At 38.6% G+C, this 27,799-nt stretch overlaps 3 protein-coding genes across 3 annotated transcripts; all 3 read left to right on the top strand.

Moving 5' to 3' along the window:
- The first annotated feature begins 3,331 nt into the window (after nucleotides 1-3,331).
- LOC146704949 (interferon-induced transmembrane protein 1-like) lies at nucleotides 3,332-6,259 on the top strand. The gene is made up of 3 exons (XM_085462432.1): nucleotides 3,332-3,507; nucleotides 4,125-4,351; nucleotides 4,552-6,259. The coding sequence occupies exons 1-3, from the start codon at nucleotides 3,426-3,428 to the stop codon at nucleotides 4,705-4,707; spliced, it is 465 nt and encodes a 154-aa protein (XP_085318558.1). The 5' UTR covers nucleotides 3,332-3,425; the 3' UTR covers nucleotides 4,708-6,259.
- Nucleotides 6,260-12,823: 6,564 nt separating this feature from the next.
- On the top strand, nucleotides 12,824-15,141 carry LOC146704948 (interferon-induced transmembrane protein 1-like). Its single transcript, XM_085465158.1, has 3 exons — nucleotides 12,824-13,002; nucleotides 13,750-13,976; nucleotides 14,380-15,141. The coding sequence occupies exons 1-3, from the start codon at nucleotides 12,873-12,875 to the stop codon at nucleotides 14,575-14,577; spliced, it is 555 nt and encodes a 184-aa protein (XP_085321284.1). The 5' UTR covers nucleotides 12,824-12,872; the 3' UTR covers nucleotides 14,578-15,141.
- Nucleotides 15,142-25,376: 10,235 nt separating this feature from the next.
- LOC146704947 (dispanin subfamily A member 2b-like) lies at nucleotides 25,377-26,993 on the top strand. The gene is made up of 2 exons (XM_085465157.1): nucleotides 25,377-25,673; nucleotides 26,501-26,993. The coding sequence occupies exons 1-2, from the start codon at nucleotides 25,449-25,451 to the stop codon at nucleotides 26,705-26,707; spliced, it is 432 nt and encodes a 143-aa protein (XP_085321283.1). The 5' UTR covers nucleotides 25,377-25,448; the 3' UTR covers nucleotides 26,708-26,993.
- The last annotated feature ends 806 nt before the right edge of the window (nucleotides 26,994-27,799 follow it).

Below are 27,799 nucleotides of genomic sequence, written 5' to 3'. Positions count from 1 at the left end.
CTCTGCCTCCTGACATCTGACCCACGTTAAACTCATGGACTGAACATACACACACCCACAATGGACAACTGTACCCTCAAACACAATAATAACATGGACTGAACCACCACTCACAACCACTAGCACTTTATATAGCCTCTGTAGAAACTATCTACACCCTCACTTATCTTAACTGCACTAATGTATAGCTCTGTGTAAATAATCATTCTGTACATTCGATAATCTTTAATCCTACAACTGTTTACAACTTGCATAGTTCCCATTTCTGTATAGCTGTATATCCCAGATTCTGTAAAGTTATTTATTTCATATTCTGTATAGTTTTTCATATTTATATCCTGTTCATATCCTGTACATAGCTTGTACTCACTACAGCCTGTACATACTTATAGTTATAGAATATTCACAACATACTTCATACCGTGTACATTATAACATACCATAATAGACCCATTTCTGTAATATACTCACATATCTATATTATTGCTAATATATATTGTAATATATCTATATCACTAAAGCACTTCTGGATGGATGCAAACTGCATTTCGTTGCCCTGTACCTGTGCATGTGCAATGACAATAAAGTTGAATTCTATTCTATTCTATTCTAATTCTATATACCCTAGTAAGCTATAGTACTTTTTCCTTTGGGAAGGTACCATCTGTGCAGTCTGCAATTCTGTTAAAGAAAGATGTTGAATCTATTTAAATATTGTAGAAAATAATTGATTTCTGTGCATTTCTTTTTTACAGGTACATTAAATTAAAGTTGATTATGTCATCACGAGGCGGAGGGTGGGGGGTGGTTCCCTATTTTTTTTTTGCAGGGAGTTGGCAACGCTATCAGTTAGGTTGTTTAATAGTTCTGCTAAGTACTCTTTAAAATACCAGAATAGGGAGGATGGTGTAGGTTTAAGTTTATTAGATTGATCAGCATTACTGAACTATGAAATATTTTGGGTGCAGTGTGTTTTTGAATACAGATATAACAGAATAGCTTCAGTGTTTTGTTTTTTAAAGCTTAAGTATGAACTTATACAAAATGCAGCAAGATATTAAAAACAGTTTTATTGATTAAAAAATACACTATATCGGCTTCATATTGGTATCGACAGATATCCAAATTTATGATATCAGTATCGGACATAAAAACGTGGTATCAGACCATCTCTACCTTAAACCACAGTATTTAACATTGTCCCCTGAAAACTACAAACTTAACATAACAACACAGTGTGTTAAGTGGCAGTTGTGTTTGTTTGGTAATTAATTATGTCTTTATTGTATTTATTGATCACACCTACCCTACTATGAGTGTTTTGTCTTGCAAAAGTCAGGCCTCAACAACTGTATTTTGCTTCTTCTCCATCTCATTTGTATTTTATCTGTTTCACCACCAAGTGGCCAAACTCGCACTCTCTAAGATTGCGTTAAACAGTCTGGTCTAAAGATTCACTTCTAAAATGTCCATTTGATATTATTACATTAATTATAAACTCATGGAGTTATAAACTACAAAATTAGTTAGAAAATATAACAATAAAGAAAAATGGTGTTTGGTGATATTTGGTGAGTTGGCAGATCATTTCAACAGCTCAAAAATATCAACAAACGAACCTTTTTAGTGCTTTAAATGAAAATGTACATTACTGTATTTCCCAGGGAAAAATCATGTCTGACACATGAACTTGTACAGGGCGAAAGGCCTGGTATATCCTGGAAAGATAATAAATCACGGGGCTAACACTGAGTTAGATCTTATTGAGTTGAGCTGGCTAAGTTCACAAAGGGCAAAGAAACACAGAGCAGCATCAGCACAGTTTAGCTGACAGTACAAATTATCATGATCACTTATTTCTATGCAATTATATTCCCTATATGTCCAATCTTAGGGTGCTCCCACCAGCCAAACCCCACTTTAACTCTAAGGCAGAGGTTCCCAAAGTGTGGGGCCCGCCCCGCAGAGCCATTGAGAGAGGGGGGGGGGCTGTATGAAAAAAAAAAAAGAACGCTTGGACACTGCTAGCATCATGGACACACAAACGCAAAGCAGGAGATGAAGCATCGCCAAATATGTTTCCGAACCAACTTCCTTCCAAGCCAAAGACTAGAAAATATGGTGAAGCATATCTTCCCTCTGGCTTCACCTGCACAAGTGCCAAGGTAGGTCTCCCCTGCAGAATTGGGTTTCCCTGCGTCGGGAGCATGGGCTCTCCAAATCACGGACAAACAGTATCCCACATTCTTGATTTTTAGTTCACAAGCACTTCTTGTAATAACTAACTACTCCTGACGTTTTGGAGCTGTTAGCTCTTTATACAGTAAAGTTACAGTGGGATACAAATGATATCGCGCTCATCCTGCCACAATTTGTTCCCCCGGTTCAAATCATGGACAAACAGTATCCCACAGTTGTTTATGTTTTTTAACCCATTTTGCAGAGGCATTGAAAAATGTAGCTTTAGCTCTTTCCACAGACTTTCAGCTGGATTCAGGTCAAGTGACTTTGGCTTTATTTTCTTTCTCTAAAAAAAGCTGAAAGTGAGCAGATTTTTATCAAGATAGTCTTTGTATATTTTTAATTTCATCCTTCCTTCAATTATACGAAGCCTGTCAGTCCCGCTTGCTGAAAAACATCCCTACACCATCATATTCTAACCTCCAGATTCCACTTGGTCTGGTGTTTGTGGAGTGATATGCAGTGCCTTTTGACCTCCAAACATGGTGTGTATTGTAGCATCTCATCTGGTCTCATCTGACCAGATTATATTCTCAGAGTATTTCACAGGCTTGTCTAAATGTTGTTTAGCAAAGTTTAAACGCTCTTCAACTTGCTTTTTCTTCAGCAATGGAATCTTGCATGGTGCATAAAGGTCACAGTGGTTGACCTCATTACTTATTGTCTTTGAAACAATTTTCCATGCTGATTCCAGATCTTTCTGTAGTGCTCCACAGGTGCACTACTTTCTTGGCAACTGGATAACTCTTCTGGTAATTCTTTTCACTCCTCTGTGTCCTGACCTCCAGTGTCATGATTTTACTTGCCTTTTTTGCATCTCCATTTCATCGTGTGTTCAAAATTCTTTCCCTGTACTGTTTCTCATTAGAACACATAATTTATGGACATCTACTGGATGGATTGGTACTGACATCTGCTGAGAATTTCATGTCAATACCACCTTTCAAAATATATTTACTTAGAAAAGTGTTCAATGTTTGTTTTACCTTCTGTATCTCTGACCATCACTGTAACAACAAAGGCTGTGTTGAACTTCCTTCCTTATCCTGTTTGATCATGCCAATGACGCAAATTCCTGAACCCACACAGCACAACACAAATGTAAAACGAAACCAACGTCTGCTTTCAATTCCTGTATGCTGAGCACACTGTTACGCTCACATAATTAGAGACGGCTGAGAGCAATGACCGACATGTTTCGTGATACTGGAAACGAAGATCGGGTTGTCTTAGTAGAGTCTGAGGAGAGGCACGATGAACTTCAAAGTAGGAAAACTTTTTAATTTCCATTTCCTTTTGTGTCTGTGTAGCTGTGTCTGTGTAGCAATGCTGTCTGTTTTCATGATGAGGCTGTTGCACAATGGGGGAATCTTGTGAAAGACTTTTTCTTGAAGTTTCTCTGCCATATATTGAAGATGTGACATAAGAATCTTTATGTTTCTCTTTGGTTGTAATCAAAATTGAATTTTTGTGGCTGTGGTGGTTAGTACAGTTTTCAGAAGACGACATCTGCATTTGTTCTGTGTTAAATGTAGACTTCAGAATTGGGGGAGGGGCGGTAGGTGATGTTTATGTGCTCAAGCCCTCTGACACTGAGCATATTTCATCCAGCATGTCAGACCTGTTAAATGTAAAAAGCAGAAGAGAGATTTTATCACTGTGCGTAAGCAGATTTTTCATTCATAATTCAAAGATTTAAGAAAAATTCAGTTGCGAGGACACAACAACCTTTTGGAAAAGCCTGGACCCCAAAGACACAACTGTTACTGTTCAGTTTCTAACAGAGACAACTGCTTTAACTCTCTCACTGCCCAAAGACTTCAAAAATGAAATGATCAATGTCAGTAACTCTTTTCAATATCTTTCCTCTCTCCAAACTGCAGCTGAGCTCAGACCAGTGAGAGCAATGAAACCTCCAGCTTATGTTCCAATGCAGGTGAGGACCTATGATGGGCCCTCTGGACAGCCTGGAGGATCTGTATTGGTTCAGCACACCAGTGTGAACATCGTCACTGAGCCTCCAAAGGACCATATTATCTGGTCCCTCCTCTGCTTTGCCTACTCAAACCCCTGTTGTCTTGGACTTGCAGCTCTCATTTATTCTATCAAGGTGAGGTTAATTAAATCAGTTTTTTGAGCATCTGTTATTCTTCTGAGTGTTTGTGTCTGTGTGTGTGCATGAATAAATATATCAGTTTTTAACTGTCTGCTTACTATGACCTACATTATATTGATTTGACCATATAGATCAAGTTAATATCCATGAACTCCAACTACACTTTTACAATCTATATGTTTCTGTCGTTTTAGGCCAGAGACCGGAAGGTGGTTGGAGATTTGGAGGGTGCACGGCATTATGGGGCCACTGCTCGCCAGCTTAACATCACCTCCACAATCCTGGTTGCCCTTGGACTCCTGTTTTTCATCATTACGATGATAGTTGTATTGGAAGGGGTATATCATTAAACTCTCAAAGTAACAAACCCTGACAAAACGCTTCCTTTTAACAGATTGCAGTGCATTGCTTGCTGCTGTGACTTTGGATTTGGATGATAAATATTAACATCAATTTTATTATCAGTCTTCATTATGAGATTTTGACTATGATTTGTCTCTGTTGGCAAGTCTTTTGTTTGGAAAAGATCACATTTCATATATATTGTTTTTTCATATTTCAGTGAAGGTAAATGCATATAAAGATGATTTTTAGCCAATTAAATTAATGTTTGTGCCTATCTATCTACACCCAGGTGAAAAATAAGCACACTGCATTTGGCGTCTGCTAAATTACATACGGAACAATGAATGACAGTATACGGAATTCTTCTTTGTTCACAAAAACCTTTTTTCTGTAGCTGTGGATCATGCTGCATATTCACTGACAGGGATCTCAGCTCATTCATGGCAGGAAAATCTTTTTATTGAGATGTTTCATTTTCCACTCACTAATATTCCACAGAAACAGTGTGGACATTTCATCCCCTTAGAATTTGTTCGATTTAGAGAATTAAGAGTTGATTTGTATGCTATGTTATAATAAATATAATCTTTGAGATTTAACCCTTTAAAGCCGGTCGGAGCGGACACGCTCCATTTTGCGTAACTATTTTTAAATCCCGGTAGCACTGCAACCACGTAAGCTAGCGCAATAATTTTTTTTGCATATGAAACCGGAGGAGTTGTACTTACATCTTATGCCATCAGCTTGTCCTAGGTCACAGTTTCCTTCCACATATAGCTTTGCAAAAACTGCATAAAAAGCACTTGCAGCAACAAAAACATAATATTCCAGAAAAACGCTTTGCCGATCCGATCAGCTGTTTGTAACACTTCCTACGTCCATCAGCGTGAACTGTCGCATGTCCGCCATGACCTGCCCGAAACCGGAAGTGACGTCATTTTGCGCCAATGTAGTTTTTTTTTTACCATCGGGGACTTATGAGCCTATACTTGTGTTTTTAAAAGTTATGTTTGACTTTATGACTTTCTGTGTCATTTCTGGGATGCTTAGGACTCATATTGCACTGCTGGAAATAGTTTATTTTGATGCATATGCTGTTATTTTGCAAATTTGCATTATAATATTTATTTTCGTTTTTCCTGCAATATATGAAAATTGGTGTATTTCAAAAATAAAACTATGAAGACACTTAAAATTAATCTTCTGTGATGGGAAACTAGTTTGTGCAACTTTTTTGTATTTACAGTTTTGAGGGATAAGCCTCTTAAATTTCTCTAACTAGAAATATATGTTAAAAAAACAAAAACAATTTTCAATTTTTTTGTAGTTTATTGCACTTTTTGGCAATTTATGTAATTACTATGCACTTAATGCAGACATATTATTAAAGTTTGGGCTATAATGGTTGTATTGATGTATAGCAACTTGAAATGCTCCCAAAAATGGCTCCACAGCATGTAAAAATATAATATAAGCTCTGGCGGACTTGGTTCTATGGTAGGTCTTAAAGGGTTAAATGGTGTTGGACTGTAACTCATTAAAAATGTATTTCCTAGGGTTGGGTTTTTTGTTTGTTTTTTAGATTCCATTGATTTCCAGGAGCTCTTGTAGCCTCGATAGCAATTCCTTCTTCCTTTTTAGAAATGAATATTGTAGTTTAATATCTTAGAATGGAAATAGTCTACTTCTGAGGAATTGTTGTTTTCAGGTTTATTTCCAGTTGAGTAGATTTTTTGGTCGTTACACTAAACTGACCATCTTAACTCAATAAATGTATCACACTTGGGAATCTTCTTCTTTCACTGCCCACTTTAGGAGTTTCAACAGCAGATCATCTTTCTCCATCTCACCCCATCCCTTGCATCCTCCTCTGTTACACCAACCCTCTATACACTATACCCTTGAATCTTTTCTGTGGTCTTCCTATTTACTTATGAAGCCATACTACTACTCACTGATGGTCACCTCTCTCTCCGTAAACTTTTTTCACCAACTCTTTCCTGCAGCTTCAATATATGGCACAGTTTTGCACATCTCCCTTGTCCTTAAAAACTGGAACCAGTCCACTTCTTCTCCATTCCTCTGCCATCCTCTCACTCTTCCCAGGAGGGTGGCACGGATGCCCCTCCGGTGGTCCTCCTTGGGGTCTCACACTCTTGGGCCTGGATCTCCTCCATACCTGCTTCATGCCCTGGGGAACTGGGCTATGGCTCCCCATACCCTCTAGCAGATCGTTACATGGAGAAACCTTTTGAATACAAGCGTGCTCATCCATACAGGTGTGCACACGGGTGTTCACTGTTCATAGACACAAAGTACACTTTTCTTGGCTTCTACCTCAAAGCAAATTGTGCGCTGTCGATCCTGCATGCTCCACAACAACATTCAATATTTAGTATTAACTGTTATTTACTGTTAGCTAGAATATTGTGATGGTGTTGTGTTTATAATGTTGCTCTTTCTTTGCTTGTTTTCTCTTTTTTCCTGTTTTTTTTTCTCTCAACGGGTGATCCGGGAGATTTCTTTCTTTGTAAGTGCCCTTTCTCACTGTCCTGCTTCTCCTCTGTTTTTCTTTTCCTTCATCTTTCTTTCTCCCTTTCCAATCCCCAATCCATGTCTGTCCCATCTGTAACAACTGAAAATAAAATAAAACAAAAATAAATAGTAACAACAAAGGTCGATCAAATGGACCAATATGGCAAGGCCGTGATGCTCCACTTGTTAAAGTAAATCCTTCCTGGCTGTCAGACAACAATTCTGACGGCTAAAGAACCAAATAGGACAGGCAAAAAAAAAAAAAAGGGATTGCGTCAAACAGTCTGGTCTAATGGTCCACTGCTAAAATATCCATTTAATATTATTATATTAATTATAAAATAACTGAGTTACAAACTACAAAATTAGTTAGAAAATGTAAAGATAAATAAAGATAACCTTACGCACCCCTATGATATGCACCGTATTTTGGATGGAATCCAATAGAATGATACTCCTGGTGGTAACACACATTCCAGCCATGTATTCCAGCCCTAACCCTAACCTTAATCCTAACTTAACCCTACCCATAATCTTATTCCTAACTCTGTCTCAGACCTTCGGATAGTGCACATCTCTATTGAGAGCCCTTCAACAGCCACAACTTCACTTTTTTTTTCTCTTTTCATGTGCTTCTCACCTGAGGAAAGCCAAATCTTGGCCAAAACATGGCAGTACAAGCACACGCATCATTGATTATTTTATTTGAGGAGTTTTAATGTATTTTTTTTTCATTTCAGTTTTTTCTATTTCATTTTTGTTCATTAATAAATATATAAATAAAGTTTTATTTTCATATAAACACATAAAAATACATTTATTAAATAACATAACAGATTAAATTTCATTTTATTTACTTAGAATAACAAAGCAAACAGGGGACACAAAGTACACACAAATAATAAACAACACAGGATGAAATCTCACGAAAAAACCAGGGCTCATAAATATTTTGTACTTGTAAATCAGGATTTGTATGTGTAAAAAGAATTTGTGTGTGCGTAAAAAAGATTTTTGTGAGGACTTTGCCAAAAAATACGTGTGAATAGTGTGAATACAAGTAAAAATGGTAAATGGCCTGCATTTGTATAGCACTTTTCTAGTCCCTAAGGACCCCAAAGCGCTTCACACTACATTCAGTCATTCACCCATTCACACACACATTCACACACTGGCGATGGCAAGCTACATTGTATATTGTATATTATTATTATTATTATTACTCTCAACAAGCAGCGGTGCTGCCGTTGGGAACTTGACCCATACCAAAGCGCTTACAGACGGAGGATAGTCCTCCCCCAGCTGCTATCAGGGCAGGAGATGTTCACACCCCTGCGTCCAAACTGCAAATGAATCGCGCATGAGCAAAGCCGCTGCTCCCGCACTGACTGTAACACAGTCAGTTCTTATTTTACTCTTATGCTGCTTTGTGGATCACAAGGTTTAAAACTACTTGTAAGCGCCAGACGTCTGCTTTATATTTTTATTTACGATTGAGTTCATGTTTGTTTTATAATTCATAGATTCATTACATAAGTCATCTTTTCAGTATTAATAAATGTGAAAATATATGAGTTTACATAAAGTAATTTTAAGTCACTGTTTTGGGATTGGAACCTAAAAGGGGGTACCTCTCACTTTAAGTATGTAAGTGCAATAGTAGCATGAAACCCTGTATGAGAGGGAAGGGGAGGAGCATGGACAGAGAGGTTAGGAGTCAAACACTAAATGACGTCATTGCGTAATTTGCATATAATTGGTCATGCTAATATAATTGTAACCTACGTTGTTGGAGAGAGAAATAACATCGTGGAAGAGACATAAAGTGAGTAAAAACGTCCTAAATGCATTTAGAATTTATTTAGAACTACAAATTAAATTTATTTTAGCAATTATTGTTTTTTTTAATGTCACAATTCCAACCCTGCTCCTTTACCCGGGCTTGGACCGGCAAAAGTGACCCGAAATAGGCACTCTGGTGGACTTACTTTGTGTGTGTGTGTGTGTGTGTGTGTGTGTGTGTGTGTGTGTGTGTGTGTGTGTTTATAAGTAGTTTTAAACCTCGTGATCTACAAAACAGCATAACAGTAAAAGAAGAATTTACTGCGTTACAGTGCGGGAGCAGCGGCTTCGCTCATGCGCGGTTCATTTGCAGTTCGGATGCGTAGGTGTGAACATCTTCTGCTCTGATAGCAGCTGGGGGAGGACTATCCTCCGCCCGTGAGCGCTTTGGAACGGGCGAGGTGCCCACGGCAGCACCTGCTGCTTGTTGAGAGTAAAAGCGATACCCGCTTTCAGGTCAAAAAGTCATCATAAATAAGTCTCCAATAACACCAGAAAAAGTCGCCAGATTTGTCACTAGTCGCTTTTTAGAAAAAAAGTCGCTAAGGGGGTCTGAAAACTCGCTAAATATAGCGACAAAGTCGCTAAAGTGGCAACACTGCCCTCCAATAGCCAAACCCATCTGTTCTCTGATTGGATTGTTAAATTTGTAATTGACATGACATTGGCCAATCAGATGAAAGGAAGAAAAATAGGGTCAAAATTCATACTTGTAACTTGAAACTTGAGTGCAGAGTTTCACATGTATTTTTTGGCTAAGTCCTCACACAAATCTTTTTTACACACACACAAATCTTTTTTACACACACACAAAAAATTCTTTTTAGACATACAAATCCTGATTTACAAGTACAAAAAATTTATGACCACAATTTGAGCCCATAGAAGAACACTTCCCAGGAATTTTCCGGGGTCACACGGGGCACGCTGTTGGGGGACGGGCAGTGCCCTTCTTGTCTCCCGGCTGATGACAGGCTCAGTCCTCAGTTCATAACCTTATTCTTAACCTTAACCACAACTTTAATCATATTAGATAGGGTTTTCCAAAGTGATTCATGATGAGAAAGTAAAATAAATGCACAAGTGTAGATTAATTCCAAATGGTTCTAATGTTTCCACAAGTGTAACATACCGGCGATTTGTCACGTAGCGTCGGTATGTTATATTTTGGGATGAGGACGTCTGACCAGCGTGATACGTCAGGTGAGACGTCATTCAGGTCTGGTACCTGAAATTAACCTGGTATAAAAATATAAATATAATAAAAATATAGTTTTCATCCATGCATTTTTGCAGTATTATTACTTGACGTCTTAATTTTCTTTGTAATGAAATAGAATAGTGTTTCAACAAGTCCTTTGACAAATGCTTTGACTCCATGCGCATCAAAAAGTTTTAAATATTAAGGTATGTGATTGTCACTCTGCTGTAGTACAGCTCTGCGTTATCTCCTGAGAAAGCGGAGCTGTGCACTTTATATAGAAATGTATAGTTTTTGTAGAATGAGCCTTACTGAATAAAATGCCAGCAATGACAGTATTTAAATCTTTTTCTGCTCCTAAATTTCCCCCTCCATCAAAATGTGAACACCAAGAAAACCAAAGAGATCATTTTCATCTTCAGAAGGCACAGCACTGACTTGGCCCCCCCCCCCCCCCCCCTTTGTGGAAAGGGTCCACAACTTCTGGTTTCTTGTCATCCTCATCTCTGCTGAGATCTCCTGGACAGACAACATCACAGCGGCCGTCAAGAAGGCCAGCAGCGGCTGAACTTCCTGAGAGTCCTCAAGAAGTACAAAACAGACTCCAACCTGCTGCTGACCCTCTACCACACCTCCATTAAGAGCCTGCTAACATACTGCATCACAGTAAGGTATGGCAGCTGCACTAAGGGGTATAGAGTGAGGCTTCAGTTGAGTAGTCAAGTTAGCTCAGAAGATCATCGGCTGCCCTCTCCCCTCCCTGATGGACATTTATTCCTCCCGCTGTCTCAGCAGGCAATGAACATAATCAACAACATTTCCCCACCCTGGCTTTGACCTGTTCAACCTGCTTCCCTCAGCGAAGCACTACAGGTGCATCAGCACAAAGACCCACAGACTCAAGAACAGAAGCCATAACCACCCTGAACTCACACATGCACCAATAACACAGTTCCACCGCCTATTTCAAGACTTCCCTCTATAAAGCACCACAGAGTAATAACCCAAACTGTATATGCACAAGACTATTTATTTACATATTTGTTTCCTTTTTCCCGGATTTGTTTATTTTGTGGATTTTATATATGTATATATATATATATATTTTTTTTTTTTTTCTAAATACTGTTCATATGTATATAGTGCTGCAGAAACTGTGCACCTCGCCCCCATTTCTTCTCCCACATGTTAGCACTGAGTTTGAGATGCTCTGTATCTCATTGTACATCTGTATAGTGACAATAAAGGCATTCTATTCTATTCTATTCTATTCTATTCTATTCTATTCTATTCTAAAATACAGTCAGTGTTGATCAGAGGATGATGCCATTTGGAGCCTACAAATAAAGTGACACTATTAACCTTTTCTTTGTAGTTTCAATTATACGAAGCATGTTGGTCCCATTTGTTGAAGAACATCCCCACACCATCATGTTCGTACCTCCAGACTTCACTGTTGGTCTGGTATTTTTGGGATGATATGCAGTGCCTTCTGACCTCCAAAACACGGTGTGTATTGTAGCATTGTCATGGTCCTGGCTCATTTTGACCCAGCGTTCTTAGTTTTCTTGTGTTTTTGTATTTTGTTCTTTATTTATTCCATGGTTTCTAAGTTGTTCTGTTAAGATGTTGCTTATTAGATTTCCCCTCGTTACTTTACCCCCTGTGTGCCCCCTCTTTGTATCTGTGAGTCTCGTTTCTCCTCCTTGTGTTTTATTTCATGTTTTCCTCAGCCCGCTGTGTCTGTGTTCTCTCCCCCTCTCTGGTCTGCGTCTCTGTATACTTCCTGTTTTACTTTGATAGTCTCCCGTCAGTGTGCGTCAGTGTTGTGTTTGCTCCTGCCATGTCTCGCTATGATTATCACTGTCACCTGTGTTCCCCGTTAACCGTCTGTGAATTTATGTCCACGTCTCCCTCAGTTCTGTGTCGCGTCGTCAATGTCTCATCCCTGAAGCTGTGTGATTTTTCCCTGTGTTTCCTCGGTCCTCAGTTTAGCATTCCCAGTCTAGTTTTGTATCATTGTTAAGCCTGCAATAAAGCAGTGATTTTTGAGTTCAATTCTGTTTCCATGAGTTTTGCGTTTGGGTCCTCACCTGCCTGTGCACAGCCAGTTCATGACAAGCATCTCATCTGGTCTCATCTGACCAGACAATATCCTCAGAGTATTTTACAGGCTTGTCTAAATGTTGCTCAGTAAAGTTTAAATGTTCTTCAAGATGCTTTACCTCATTACTTATTTTCTTTGAAACAATTTTCCATGCTGATTCCAGATCTCCATTTCCTCATGTGTTCAAAATTCTTTCCCTGTAGTGTTTCTCATTAGAGCACATAATTTATGGACATCTACTGGATGGATTGGTACTCACATCTGGTGAGAATTTCATGTCAATACCACCTTTCAAAATATATTTACTTAGAAAAGTGTTCAATATTTGTTTTACCTTCTGTATCTGATTGTCACTGTAACAACAAAGGCTGTGTTGAACTTCCTTCCTTATCCTGTTTGATCATGCCAATGACGCAAATTCCTGAACCCACACAGCACAACACAAATGTGAAACTAAACCACCAACGTCTGCTTTCAACTCCTGTATGCTGAGCACGCTGTTAACTTCACATAATTACAGACGGCTGAGTCCAATGACCGACATGTTTCGTGATACTGGAACTGAAGATCGGGTTGTCTTAGTAGAGTCTGAGGAGAGGCATGATGAACTTCAAAGTAGGAAAACTTTTTAATTTCCATTTCCTTTTGTGTCTGTGTAGCTGTGTGTGTGTAGCAATGCTGTCTGTTTTCATGATGAGGCTGTTGCACAATGGGGGAATCTTGTGAAAGACTTTTTCTTGAAGTTTCTCTGCCATATATTGAAGTTGTGACATAAGAATCTTTATGTTTCTCTTTGGTTGTAATTAATGTAATTGGTGGTGCAGTATTGGTAAGGTTAGTACAGTTTTCATTTTTTTTTTTTTTTTTTTTTGTTTTTTGTACAGTTTTCAGAAGAAGACTTCTGCATTTGTTCTGTGCTCACTTATAGAAAAACAATCAAGATGTTAGGGTTGGGGGGGGGGATCTGTTTAATGACTTCATGTAAAAAGCAGAAGAGAGATTTTATCACTGTGCTTAAGGAAATTTTTGATGTCACTGCATGCTAACTTAGTTTGTGTCACCAACTGTGAGTACAAAATCCTCAAAAAAACGTGTGCTTTGTCCCAAAACATTTATTCACAGTCATATTATTTACATTATTTATTTATTAATTTATTTAGTGAAGTCAGATTTCAGGATTCACAGATTTAGAAAAATTCCGTTGCAAGGACAATGCAACATTTTGGAAATACCTGGACCCCAAAGACACAGCTGTTACTGTTCAGTTTCTAACAGAGACAACTGCTTTGCCCAAAGACTTCAAAAATGAAATCATCAATGTCAGTAACTCTTTTCAATATCTTTCCTCTCTCCAAACTGCAGCTGAGCTCAGACTAGTGAGAGCAATGAAACCTCCAGCTTATGTTCCAATGCAGGTGAGGACCTATGATGGGCCCTCTGGACAGCCTGGAGGATCTGTATTGGTTCAGCACACCAGTGTGAACATCGTCACTGAGCCTCCAAAGGACCATATTATCTGGTCCCTCCTCTGCTTTGCCTACTTAAACCCTTGTTGTCTTGGACTTGCAGCTCTCATTTATTCTATCAAGGTGTGTGTGTGAATATATACATTGTACCTACCTGCCTATCATATCTTACCATATAAATCAAGCTACATGATCATGGCATCGAACACAACCAAAGCTGAAGTGCAAATTTCTTTTTTAAAAACTACAACACTGAAAGAAATATCTTACATTTGTTATACAGTTTACATCATTTCCTACACTGATAGTAACAAAGAAAATATATGGGCACAAAAAAACCCCACCAGTGAAAGAGCACCTGGGATTATTATTATAATTGTTTGCATTTACTAAAAACATGAAGCTTAACTTTGTCAAATAATGAAACTTAGGCTATGCTTAACATTTGCAGTTTCAGTTTACACTGGGATAAAGATAATTACATTATAATTACACCATTACAAACTATATGTTTCTGTCCTTCTAGGCCAGAGACCGGAAGGTGGCCGGAGATCTGGAGGGTGCACAACATCATGGGTTCATTGCCCGTGGGCTTAACATTGCTGCCACAGTCCTGTTTGTCATTGTACTCATGATTTTCTTTATTATAATCAGTGCTTTGTTTGCAAATGCACCTGCTTATGCTCACAGAGAACCATACTATTATCATTTTAACAGAGATTAAGTTGCTTGCTTCTGTGACTTGTTATTAAGCCTCATATTCGGTACAAGAAAAAACACAGCTTCAGACCCACTGTTTAATTTAAAAACTAAAGGTGTGCTCCAATAGTTCATTTTGCTTAGTCTCTCAGTTAGGAACTGTGGCAGTAGTAATAAAAGCTGTTCCAGTTACCCAATTACTAAGGAAAGGTGATTTGGTGCTTCCTTTATTGCTTCCTTTAGCATAGGATACACTGGAGCATCCTTTATGAAAATGAAGAAGAAAAAGGTGTCCCATAAGTCATTGCAACAGACCATCCGGCCATTCATGAAAACAATGGACATAATAAACAAAGTTGCACAGATCGTGTGAATGTTCGTTGTAACATTTTTCTTTTCATTTCATGAACTCCTGGTATATTTCAGCGTTTTTAATAACTGTTTGTTAAATAAATACTTGCTGTTGAGTTGCTTTGCATGTAGAATGCAATATGCTATGTAAGCTCAAGATTTTGATCTACACTGACTGATCAAAGTGTGCTTAAACTTCTCTGTAATAACTGTTCTTTAGTAAAATCTTTCTGTTGTACTACAGTCTTCAGGATTCATTTTTACCTCAGTACAGTCCAGCTGGAGAAAGTGATGGATAGAGGGAATTTTACAGCAGTGAGTTACACTGGATCACATCAGTAAAACACAAGACACATTTTATACACTATGGGGCAGATTTACTAAGTGAGTCCAATTATTGTGATATTGCAATTGCAGTATGATCTATGATCTATTTACAAAGATGCAGGCTGTTCATATCAGTAAAAAACAGCATTCTGTCCAGAATCACAAAAAGTTACCTGAAATCAAAAAGATTAGCTTTTAACAGCTTTTGTTTTCATTGCCCTGCTTGAAAATCATTACTAGATGAGCAGGTTATAGAGGTGTAGTAGCACCCCTTTTAAGAGTTATCATGAAAGAGTCTGATTTTTTTAAAAACAGGAATGTTATACCTGCACATATATTGGCAAAAGTATTCAGGCAACCATTCAAATCATTGGATTCAGGTGTTCCAATCACCTCCATGGTCAGAGGTGTATAAAATCAAACAGCTGGCATGCAGACCGCTTCAAAAAACGTTTTTGAAAAAATGAAGTGATTTGAATTCCAGCATACTGTGATAGGATGACACCTGTGCAACAAGTCCAGTTGTGAAATTTCCTTGCTACTAAATATTCCACAGTCAGCTGTTAGTGGAATCATAACAAAGTGGAAGTGACTGGGAATGACAGTAACTCAGCCACAAAGTGGTAAACCAAATAAAATCACAGGGCGGGGTTAGCAGATGCCAAGGTGCATAGAGCGCAGAGGTTGGCAGCTTTCTGCAGTCTCAGTTTCAGCTGGGCAGCTGCATCTGCACCTTACATCACTAAATACAATGCAAAGCGTTAAATGAAGTGGTGTAAAGCATGTCGCCACTGGACTCTAGAACACTGGAGACGTTTTCTCTGAAGTGACGAATCACGTTTCTGGGTTTGGTGGTTGCCAGGGGAACGGTATTTGTCTGACTGCATTGTGCATGGTCCAGTTTTGTTCACAATAAGAATACCCAGTGATGCCAGTTGATAAAATTGTGTACATCAGAATCTGCTTTAACTACTTTGTAGAGGTGGAGCAGCTGGCCCTCAACTCCACCAGCTTGTCACTTGGCATCGAGCCCAGTCTTGACAAGATGCTGCATGGCAGATTTTTTCTTGAAGTTTTTTAGATGAGTTTAAAGCTGGCGTTCCCAGAGAGAACCCACGCAAACATGGGGAGAGCATGCAAAATCAAAGCAGAAAGGGTGGAATCGAACTTAGCTTTGAGGCAGTGTTAACCACTGTGACACCATGCTGCCCAGTCTAGTTACTGTAGCTCAGAAAACAATCCTTTAATCTAAATCCATGCAGTATTGCATTTCAGGTAGTACTGATTTAATACTCAGTTCTTATTTCTGACTTCTTATTAAGTTCTTACTCATACGGAGATTGTTGTATCATTGTGATCATTGTGTATAAATGTTCAGTTTGCCTGTTATTAGCTTTACTAAACAAAATGTCAGCAGTGAATCTTCTCATCATCAGAATTTTGTGTTAAGTTCTTCCTGCCACTGAAATTTAATAGTAACTGATGGCCAGGAGATGTCAGCATTTGGTCTGTATAAATATTACGACACAATGAACCTTTATTAAATTAACTTTTTAAGTTAAAATTTTTTATTATGAGATTAGATTTGGCCATTTATGATAAGAGGTGCATTACATCCCCTAATCCAGTGCTCCCCAACACCCCGGCCATGGTACCAGTCTGTGAGCCGTTTGGTACCAACTCACAGACCGACTTTGGTTGAGGCTTGGGTGTGAAATTTATGGTTTTCAGGGTTCGTATCGGTTTTTATCATTATTTTTTATCAGTTTTCCTGGGTCTTTCCCCGTGTGTTATGAATAAATTTTCTTTTTTTGGTACCGGTACTGGTTTTATTTTGTTGTATTTATCCACCACACCTTAAAGGCCGATCCGTGAAAATATTGATGGACGGAAACCGGTCCGTGGTGCACAAAAGGTTGGGGACCGCTGCCCTAAACCACAGTATTTTACATTGTCCACTGAAAACTACGAATAAATCATTAATTTGAAAACTTAACATACTGTACAGTGTGTTAAGTGGCAGCTGTGTTTGTTAGGTAATTAATTGTGTCATTACTGTATTTATTGATCAGACCTACCCTACTAAGTATTTTGTCTTGCAAAACTCAAGCCTCAACAACACTGTTTTTCCTTCTTCTCCATCTCACTGGTATTTCATCTGCTTGACTACCAGGTGGCGCTCCAAACAAATGATCCCAACAGCGTCAGTGCCCCACAGACCCAGCTTCAGTTCAAGTTCAAAGTGCTGCTCCTTACAACAGCTCAGATGAAGACAGTCTCACACAGGTAACAGTGATTTAACAGGATTTGTAAGCATGTGGTCGAGAGCTACAAACTGTGACTGGGTGAGAGTGCAGTGCACAAGTTTCTGTCAAAGTCTTGTCAAAGTCTTGTGCACTGCACAAGACTTTGGGTGTGACATATTTCACACTGGAACTTAAAATGAATTTAAAAATTAAAAAAGTGACAAATAGGAGGTATGGAGCCGAACCTGAATACGGTATTCGGAAAGGCGCAAATAACGTATTTTTTTTCTTTTGCTTTTGCTTTTGATTTGTTTTTGGGTTTTTTTGGTTTTTTTACGAATACTTAATTCGAACAAATATTTTAAAGATATTTATATTCGCGAACAAGAGAAACTTTATATCAAAAGATGCGTTTCCTCATGAGACCGCAATGCATGCCCGATGACTGAGCGAGTGAGTGACGTGTAAAGACGTAACTGACACACGCTGCTGCACTCAGCAACAGAGAAGGCATGGCTGAGCGAAAAAAGAATGAACTGCATCACTAGTTTTGTTGAATTGATTTTTGTACCTTAACCGGGTTCTGGAGGGAGTTTACAACTTTCAGGAAGCGGAGTTTGATCGGGAGATTAATCCATTGCGCTGCATTATCGACGTCTGCACTGGTGTGCTCTCATGTTCGCTCTGTTTATGTAGCTGTGTTAGCTTTAGACAATAGGCTGCTGACCAATGACTGTAGAAAACAGTCATTGCTGCTGACAGAGTAACGTTAACGTTCGGTTAAAAAGGTTAAAACAATGCTTGTGTAGTTGTTTCAAATTGTATGCAGTTGTGGGCGATATATGGTACATTTAACCTTCACAGGCATGGTACGTTTAAGTTATTCTGGCTTTTGCAGACAGCAAGATGTAGGTTATAAGCTATTTAACCTATTCAACCAAATAGAAAAGAGTGTGGCTTCTGCTGAGCCATCTCTTGGTCCTCCACTGACCCTAAACAACTTGCTCAATCTCTGTGTGGAAGCATTTCACAGTCAGTCCTGCAGATAAAACCAAAGTGATATGTAACTTGTACAAAATTCAAATTAGCAGAGGCAGATCTCAAACATCTGACAACATCTGCTATCCACCTCAGTGCAAAGCAAATAACAAACACAGTGGGAGAAATGATTTGCCTTCATGTGATGCCCTACTCAGTAGGGATGGGTATTGATAAGATTTTAACGATGCCGATTCCATTTTCGATTCTGTTTAACGATTCGATTCTTTATCGATTCTCTTATCGATTCTTTTTTTTTTTTTTTAAAGGAGAACACTAAGGTCGATTAGCTTAGAACTTTGTTTTATATCTTCTCTTTGAACAAGATAGAAATTTAGGAGTAACATGGCCTTACAAACCCAACAGTGAGATCTTAAGAGATCCAGCCTACGGCTCTTCAATGGGGTGTCACAGGGTCCCCAGGAAAAAAAATTGTAAATGTAAAATAATAAAATAAATATTCTTCTGTAGCAATAACAAAGTATAACATAAATTGTTCTGTGGCAATTACACAAGAATATCCAGTAATGTCCTTGCCTACAATTAAACACATTCACTTACCAAAAATCGGGGCATCTGCTGTGGCAAATGGGTGCAAGCCTTTGACCACAAACTTAGACACTGCTCGGTGACATTCGTCTATCCTGGCCTGAAAGGAGACGCTACCGGTAGACTGCAGCGAGAACTGCCAGCGAGTGCCAGCCAGACTCTGTCTCTCTCATCATGGTCACCTACATGTACAGTAATGGCAGGTCTTGTAATAAGGCAGATCGCGCTAACATAATATGCACTGTTAGTTGATTATTTACCTGCCGCATTAACGGGAGAGGACGTGCAAACGTTACCGCTGCTGCTGGGTTGAGAGTCACGAGTCCGGAGCGGAATTAAAAACGCGTGTCATCGCGTGTTTTGTGAGCAAATGCTTTTGCATATTCGTAGTGTTTCCTCCCTTAAATGAAATATCTACTTTGCAAGTTGCCCTGTTGTCATCGGTTCTCATAAAGTATAATCAAACTTTTGAGCGTTTGAGCCGCTTAGGCGCCGTGTTTCCTGCCAGGTAAATGACGCTCCGCAACGTGGTGACGTCATTCGGGGCGACTGGAATCGATAAGGGAATCGTTTGCAAAAATGGCAAACGATTCCAAGGAATTGAAACAGTGGGAACCGGTTCTCAACAAGAACCGGTTTTCGATACCCATCCCTACTACTCAGTAGTGGAGGATAAAGATTTTCACAAACTTCTCAATGTGGTTGCACCTCGATACCAATCTCATTGGCATTTCTCTCGCACAGTTATACCACAACTTTACCAAGAAGCGAAAACAAACGTAAAAGAAGCTCTCTCAAAAATTGAGGTGAAATTTGTGCACTGCACGTCTGAGATCTGGATGAGCAAAATTTCCACAAATGCATATCTTTCTCTCAATGGCCACTGGATAGAAAGCAAACAGAGTCCCCTATGAATAGATGAAGATAAACGTGTGACAGCACTTCTCAAGATGGAGGTTCTTAATGGAGATCACACAGCAGCCAACATTCTACCTCACCTCCAGGCCGCTGTGAAACAATGGCAAGATAGTGTTGGAGCATAAATTATTTTGAGTATTTTGTCACAGATAATGCCACTAACATGGTTGCACCAATGGCTGTGGTGCACATTATGTGTATGTCTCACACCTTACAAATAGCGGTAACAGCTGGTCTAAAAGAGTGCCAGGGAGTGATCAATGTGATATTGATTGCTCCCAAGATCATTGGGTTTGTACACAGATCAAACAAAGCTGTGAACAAACTTCACAAAATCCAGGAAGAGCTTGGCCTTTCCAAGAACACTTTGGTGCATGATGTGTCAACCAGGTGGAATTCCTCCTTCCACATGCTCCAGCGGCATGATGACAAGCAGAGACGACCACACCATCATTGATGGTAATGTCATACCATCAATGGGAACTAGTGCAATTATATAAGAATTTCTTTTATTTATGTATTATTCACATTATTTTATTGTATAATGCCTTAGTGCCACTGGATTTTAGCATGTCTCACACTCATGCAGCTAAACAGATGGTGGGGGTCTGGAAAGGAAGTTGGGGAAAGCAGACAACTCCACAGGAAGAGTCTTTTGTCTCTTTGTTCCTGGAGAAGGTATTTCACTGAGAGCCATGCTAGGCTCAGAGAGAGACTCTGCTGACCGTCTGCCCCGCAATCATGCATCCTCTCCACCAAGCTTGGTTTTCTGTGCTTTGTTTTGATTAAAGAATGTTAGCTACCGCTCACCACTTGTCTGCAGGCTTTATTTAATGGAAAACTTCCACAACACAGGCCACTGTGAAAACCATTGACAACCATTTGAGGAGGCCACACACACCCTGTGTGAGGATGTGGCTTCTCTGTCTTCTGTTATCCCTTGTGTGCAGGCTCTCAAGACTGCCTTAACAAACTTAAAGGTGAATGTGGATGTACAGGCTCTTCCAGAGGCACTTGGTGACCACATTGCAGTCTCAGTTGGCTCAGCGTTTCCAGGTTGTCTTTGATACTCCTCAGGTCATTACTTTAAAGCCACCCTACTGGATCCCCAATTTAAGAGCTTGCCCATGTCACTACTTAGTACATCAGAATTTGACAGGCTCAAGGCAGATGTGGCTGCAGAGGTGGATGCAGAACTCCAAGCGGATGATGTTTCTGGGGTACCTGAAGTTGCCAGCTCATCTTCAGTTGAGAGTGAGACCAGTGGGCAAAAAAGCCTCTTTTGGGGGGCAGTGCACAATCTTGCTAAACCAAAAGCCAAATCTGCCTCATATGGTGCTTAAGATAAGATAGTTGAGAACTGCTTAGCTGAGGACAGCACTGAATCACTGACCTCAGATCCTGCAGTGATCTTCTGGTCAAAAATGATGCAGCCACAGAAAGCCCTGGCTTATATGGCAATGAAATATCTCACCTGCCCCCCAACAAGTGTCCCCTCTGAGAGGATCTTTAGCACAGCAGGAGATATTGTGTCCCCACATCACTCCAGACTCCCCTCACATGTGGAAGAGCTTGTGTTCACAAAATACAACATGGAGAAATTTAACTGAGAGTATGTTGGGAGAAGATATCTTCTTCCAAGTGAAATATGGTTAAGTTATGGTTAACATAAAGCATAAAAAGGGGTTGATAAAGTCTAGTTCTTGGAATTCTGTGCAGTAGAAAGAAGCTCTTTCAGTATTTCATGTTTTAGTAAACATGTTTGTGCTTTGTGCATCCACTCAAACATCACTACTTAGCCATCAAACCACAGCAAAAAAAAAGTATGAAGGTTTATGGTGAGATTTAATTTCCATTGTGGTTGGAAACTGTGAAGAAAAAACAGGTTGCACCAAATGCAACAAGTGCATGACTTTTAAAGTTCCTGTGTGTTGGTAAAACCTGCAGAAGCACGTACACAAACTGTTACCTTTTCTATTGTGGTGACTGTGCTAACCGCTGAGTAACTGGCTGCATGTGCTACAGACTGAAAATGCACATGATATACAGATTATACACATTCAAGATGTACTTTGCACATCATTAAAATACTCTTTGTTTACTGGTGTTATATTATCTTACTTCTTTCTATGACATTGTTCTATAGTCACTTATTTCTTTTGCAAATAATTATTTATTTATTTTTATTACTTATAGAGAAGATTAAAAAAAAAAATTCTACACATATACATACTTCTCTTCCGCTCCTGTTCTTTCATGCAGTACCACAGTTCCTCTCTTGGGACCCTATCATCTGCTTTCTCTAGATCCAAAACAACACAATGCAACTCTACCTATCATTCTCTATATTTCTCAATCTGTCTTCTCTCTCGGCTCTTGACGGAGGCGGTCTCATCTTCTCCCTCTCCCTTATCTTTCCTGCTAGCTATCTCCATCCCTCAGAGATCTCTCCCTCTCCCTGTCCAGGATGTGTTCATCCTCATTATTGATTTGATCAATGGTCTTTGATCACTGGACTTTGACCAGTAGTTGTTGATCAATGGTCATGAGAATTTGGATATTAATGATCAAAGAACTGACCTCCCAGCCCATTTCATTCAGTAGTGCTAATTACAGTCATTGTGCATGAACAGAATCAACCTTTTGGGACTTCCATTGTACTTGTGCGTGTGTGTGCATTTTTTCTTGCCTAACATATCCTAATAGAGTGATTCCCAACCTTTTGGAGCCACAGCCAGGGTTGGTCAAGTTACTTGAAAAAAGAAATTAGTTACTAATTACTGATTACTTCTCCAAGAACGTAATCCTGTTACTTTACAGATTACTTATTTTCAAAAGTAATTAGTTACTTTATTACTTATTTACTTTTTAAAAACCTGAATACGTAATAAAGCAATAGATCTTTCAGCCCAAGTCTATTTTTTCTTCATAATCCATCATATAAAATTGAATCAAATGAAAAAGTCTGTTTTTAAAACTTGTTTTATTAGTTTTAATATTTTAACTTTATGCACATTGCATTAAGCAAAAATTAAATTATATGCAACAATCTTTGACTGGAAGAAATTTGTTTAACATTTTCTGCATATTCCAGCATCTTTTCACGAAAACAAACTCAAAGTACTTCCAAGCTTTAAATGCTGCATGGCCGTACTCTCTCCCACACTTCATATTATCCATTGTTGATCTACACACTGTTTCTGCCACGGACATGGCGGGTTCGTGTGTCATTGTCATGAGACACTCTCAGAAACAAAATCACGGTTTAGTAATGCAGTAACACAGCGTGCTTACGGGAAAGTAACAATAATCAAATTACTTTTTTGCAATGGTAATCCTTTGGTTTACTCATTACTTGAAAAAAGTAATTGGATTATAATAACGCATTAACGTGTTACTGTCCATCTCTGGCCACAGCACATATTTCACATTGGAAAAATCACAATTAACCACCACCAAACAAACATGTTACGAAAAGCATCTACTCATCTACTAAATCTACTCTCAGTCTACTCAATTTACCTAACCTAGGATTGTTTACTTAAACACAATGTTCTTGCAGATTGAGAACATTGAAGAAAGACACCTCAACAACTCTGAGTCTCTCTCTTTGATCATCTTCATAGCAGTCATGCTAGTTTTAAGTGCTTTCTCACTAATCTTGGTTGTTTTTCTCATTATTGCTGCCTGTTTCTCAGTCTGGATCATGTGTTATGTTATGGCTCCACTGCCCGTGGGTTTACCGTTGCACCATTCTGGTTGCCAATATATTTCTAATTTTCATTATTACAATCACTATTGTGTATATATGGGCAAATGCATACATTAAAAATATGTCATTCAGCAACAATAATTATCCTTATACAAAGGGAAAAAAGGAAAAACCCAAGTATCAGATTAAATATCATATTACAGGTTGCGTGAGGCCAAATCACCCACAAAGACATTTAGATTTAAAGTTAACCAGCAGTGCATCCTGTAGGTCAGATATGGGTGAACTGACTGCTATAAAATCATGTGGTTCACCAACTGCTACTGTGGAGAGAAGTGATGCTGGGTTTAACACAGTACATCTTTTTCCTGTGCTGTTTGTGTCATGAACAGAGGTTCTCACGAAAGGAGCCAAAAGCAGACTCAACACAAATTCCGCAGCGAACTATAGCAGAATTAACACGAGCCAAAAGACTAAAGCAGATACAGACCATAGGCGAGCCTAGTTACCACTATAGTGACTGAACAGACTGGCGTGTAGCAGCAGACCGTGCTGGCTGAAGTAGTACTCCTGTGATTACCTGTGATGGAATTCAGGTGTGATGCTGGTGGCCCTGCCTGAGGGCGTAGCCAAAGAGCCATCCAGAAACATTCTCTTGCACGACTGCTCCTACGGGCATGACAGTTTTGCATTTTTCAATAATACATGACGCACCCTCCAGATTTCCAGCCACCTTCCAGTGTCTTCAATAGTAATGTGGTGCTGAAAACACCGTGTTATGATTTTAAGAGAGATCTGTATTTCCATGCTTTTATCTATGGTCAAGTCTTTTATTACCCAGACACATCTCGTCACCAGCTGGAAGAACTGATGCTGCTGTCTCCCTCAAGCTTTATACCTGCATGTGTGAGTCTCAGGCTGGTTGTTCCTTACAATGCCCTCCTGGAGGCCTGACCTCCAGTTTGCTGAAAATGTGAGCGTCATGTCAGACATCAGCAATTATTTAATTATAATCTTAAAGAAGTCCAGCACTACTCAGAACATAACTAATGCAAACAGAAACCTTGAATTCACTCCCACCATTTGAATGCAGCAAAGCTCTTGATAATGCTTTTTAAAAAAAAAAAAATATCTGCATTTACATGAGCTTTGCACTTGGTATTTTTCTTGATCATTTTCTTGATCATTTTTGAACAGAATGATTCCACGTGTTGCTTTAGAATATGAAATTGCATTATCTCTTCCTTGCTAATGTCCAGTGTTAACGAATTGATTTAGAGAGTTCCACCCACTCTTGTATGGCTTGCATGCAAATATTTCCTCATGTCTTCCATCTGATGTGCAAAGTTGATGATTTAAGAAAGTGCAAGTACAGTGAAGTACAGCTGTGAAAACCGATTTGCCCTGTGCAATAATAAGAAAAGATAGTTTCATCATATCAGGAACACAATGTCAAAATAACATTTAAATCCAGTCAATAAAGGTTATTTCACAAACTATAAATGGCAGTGCTATGTATGTAAAAGGTTTCATGACTGGTAGTGCTTTCTTTGCATGTTCATATTTAGATGTGACCGTTTGATACATTCTTTGTATCGTACTTTATTTTGTAGTGATGAATGTTGTAGGTCAGGTTTTTATGGGCTTCCTGCTCCCCCCCCCAAAAAAGCTTTAAAAGCCACAACTTCTGGTGACTCTCTTGTTCTTGTTTACACCTTTCTCCTCTCTAAATTGCAGCTGAGAACAGTTTGAGCGATGTATCCTCAAGGTTACCCAACTGAAGCCGTTCCATTGCAGGCTGTGAGTTATGGCGGACTCCCTGGTCAGCCTGGAGTGGTCCAGCACACTGCTGTGAACATCACCGCAGGGCAACAAGTCATCACTGAGCGCCCCAAAGACCATATCATCTGGTCGCTTTTTTCCCTTGTCTACGCAAATCCTTTCTGCTTTGGACTTGCAGCTCTCATTTATTCCATCAAGGTGAGTTTACTGTGACACATTTTACTTTGTTAGAAATCACATCTTTTATGTGCTTGCTGATAAAAGAAGACAAAGTTATCTAAAATTTGGGGAAATTGATGTGTTACAGAAGCCAGAACCTTAAAGACGATGTGGAATAAAAAAATATATATAAACAAAAACAAATATATATGTTTTCAATAAATTAACATGCAATATGGTAAAAGGTTAAAATTACACAAAAGAAAGGAGTTCAGTTAAATGAAATAAGAGTATAAAAAAATATGCATACAAAGTACAAAAAAAATCAAAATAAAATTTAATAGACCATTACATGAAAAAAAAGAATATGATACCGGAAAGAGTTCAGCATGATAAAATCTTAAAATAAAGTGGAAAAACAAAAAATATTCAATAAAAAACAACAAAAGGAAATTAATATTCTGTCTTCATGAAATTAACCACCTGAATTTATTTAAGCAATAAATCAAACAATCGTCTTACCAAAAGTAGTAAAAGCAACACGGAAGATATCAGATGACATTAAAATGTCTGAGTGTAAGAGAGTGTAGTGGACAGTGCAATGAAATGGCTTTGCTGAGACAGTACAGGACAAAATAAACTATAAACACAGAACAGCTGATTCACTGTAACTGTAAAACTATATAAGCTACCGTCTTTTGCATTTTGCATGTTTAAAAAAAATCTGTGCTTGCAAACAAGAATCTTAATATTTTCTGTGACTATGAAAGGATTATGTTTAACATCTGATGTTCTGAGTCTCTCTGGAATTGAACATGTGTTGGACTCCAGTTTTTAAAGTGTATAAAATACTTTCATCCTTCCAGGCCAGAGACAGGAAGATCGTTGGAGATATGGATGGTGCACGACATTATGGCTCCACTGCTCGCAATCTCAACATTGTTGCCACAATCATAGTTACCACTGCAATCCTGATTACCATTATTACATTCAGTGTTATTACAGCTCAAGCAGCTCAAGCAGCTTCCTATTACAGTTACAGTAACAGTTACGGATACAACCGTCACTATTAATTACTTTATAATCATTTTATAGATTATACAGTTTCCTCCTGCTGTGATGAGGTCACATTTGTGTTTTCCTGCTTAGAATAAATTTTACAACCTTCTAGAACTTTTTAATCACATCATCTGGAAAAGAAGACATTTGACAGAAATCTTAAATGGAAGTCTTCTCTATTTCTTTACTGATAAGTTTTATTTTCATACTTTGTTACTTGATAACAATATCCTGTCAGCAAATCATTGAGAATTGAAAAGCTTCATATTTCAATAAAGGTCCCTCTATATTACTGTTTTACATGTTTGTTTGTTTGTTTTGTCTTTTTTTTCCCAACAAGTTTTATATACCAAGAGTGGGCAAAGAGACCAAGTTGTGTGTATTCCGTGTCAGAGAATGAACTGACAATGTTTCATTCATGTGCAGCTACGACTGCCACTTTGATAAGGGGAATGATGTACGTTAACGTCCCAAACTTTGCAGCTCCTGGTACGTCTTAAATGGAAGTCATCTCAATTTCTTTACTGGTGAGTTTTATTTTGAGAATTTGTCACTTGATGCAGAAATCCTGTCAGTAAATAATTAAGAATTAAAAAGCTTCACATTTCAATAAAGGTCTCTCTATTTTACTGTACTTTACACATTTCTGATTAATTATAAATTGGAGGAACTGGATGTCATCAACTGGTGACATAGATTTTTTTCATACCACGAGTGGGTAAAAGGCCAGAGTGGTGAGTTATCCTAGAAACCTAGAAATGTCCCTGGGCCAGACATTTGAAGCAACCTGTAAGCAACAAGTAATTATAAACTTCAAACCCATATAAAGGAACTAATGAAAAAAGTCATATTTATTCATTGCTTCACTTTTAAACTTGATCACATCTGAAAGCATACACAAGAATAAGTGCATAAAAATAACTGAACTGAATCTGAAGTAGCAGTAATAGTTAAAAAAACAACAAAAAAAAAAACCCAATAAATTTTGCTCATATCGGACATCTGAATGTGCACAACGTTAATGATTCAATCATACCAAAGCCATCACTGCAGAAACTCATTACATTATACCCTGATGGAACATAATTTTACCTGTAAGTCAGGCA

This window comes from Copadichromis virginalis, linkage group LG7 (genome assembly GCF_057382275.1).
Source record: "Copadichromis virginalis isolate Kocher_CV1m ecotype Utaka linkage group LG7, C_Virginalis_male_GT1.1, whole genome shotgun sequence".
NCBI lineage: Eukaryota > Metazoa > Chordata > Actinopteri > Cichliformes > Cichlidae > Copadichromis > Copadichromis virginalis.
This window is presented reverse-complemented; position numbering and strand designations above follow the sequence as displayed.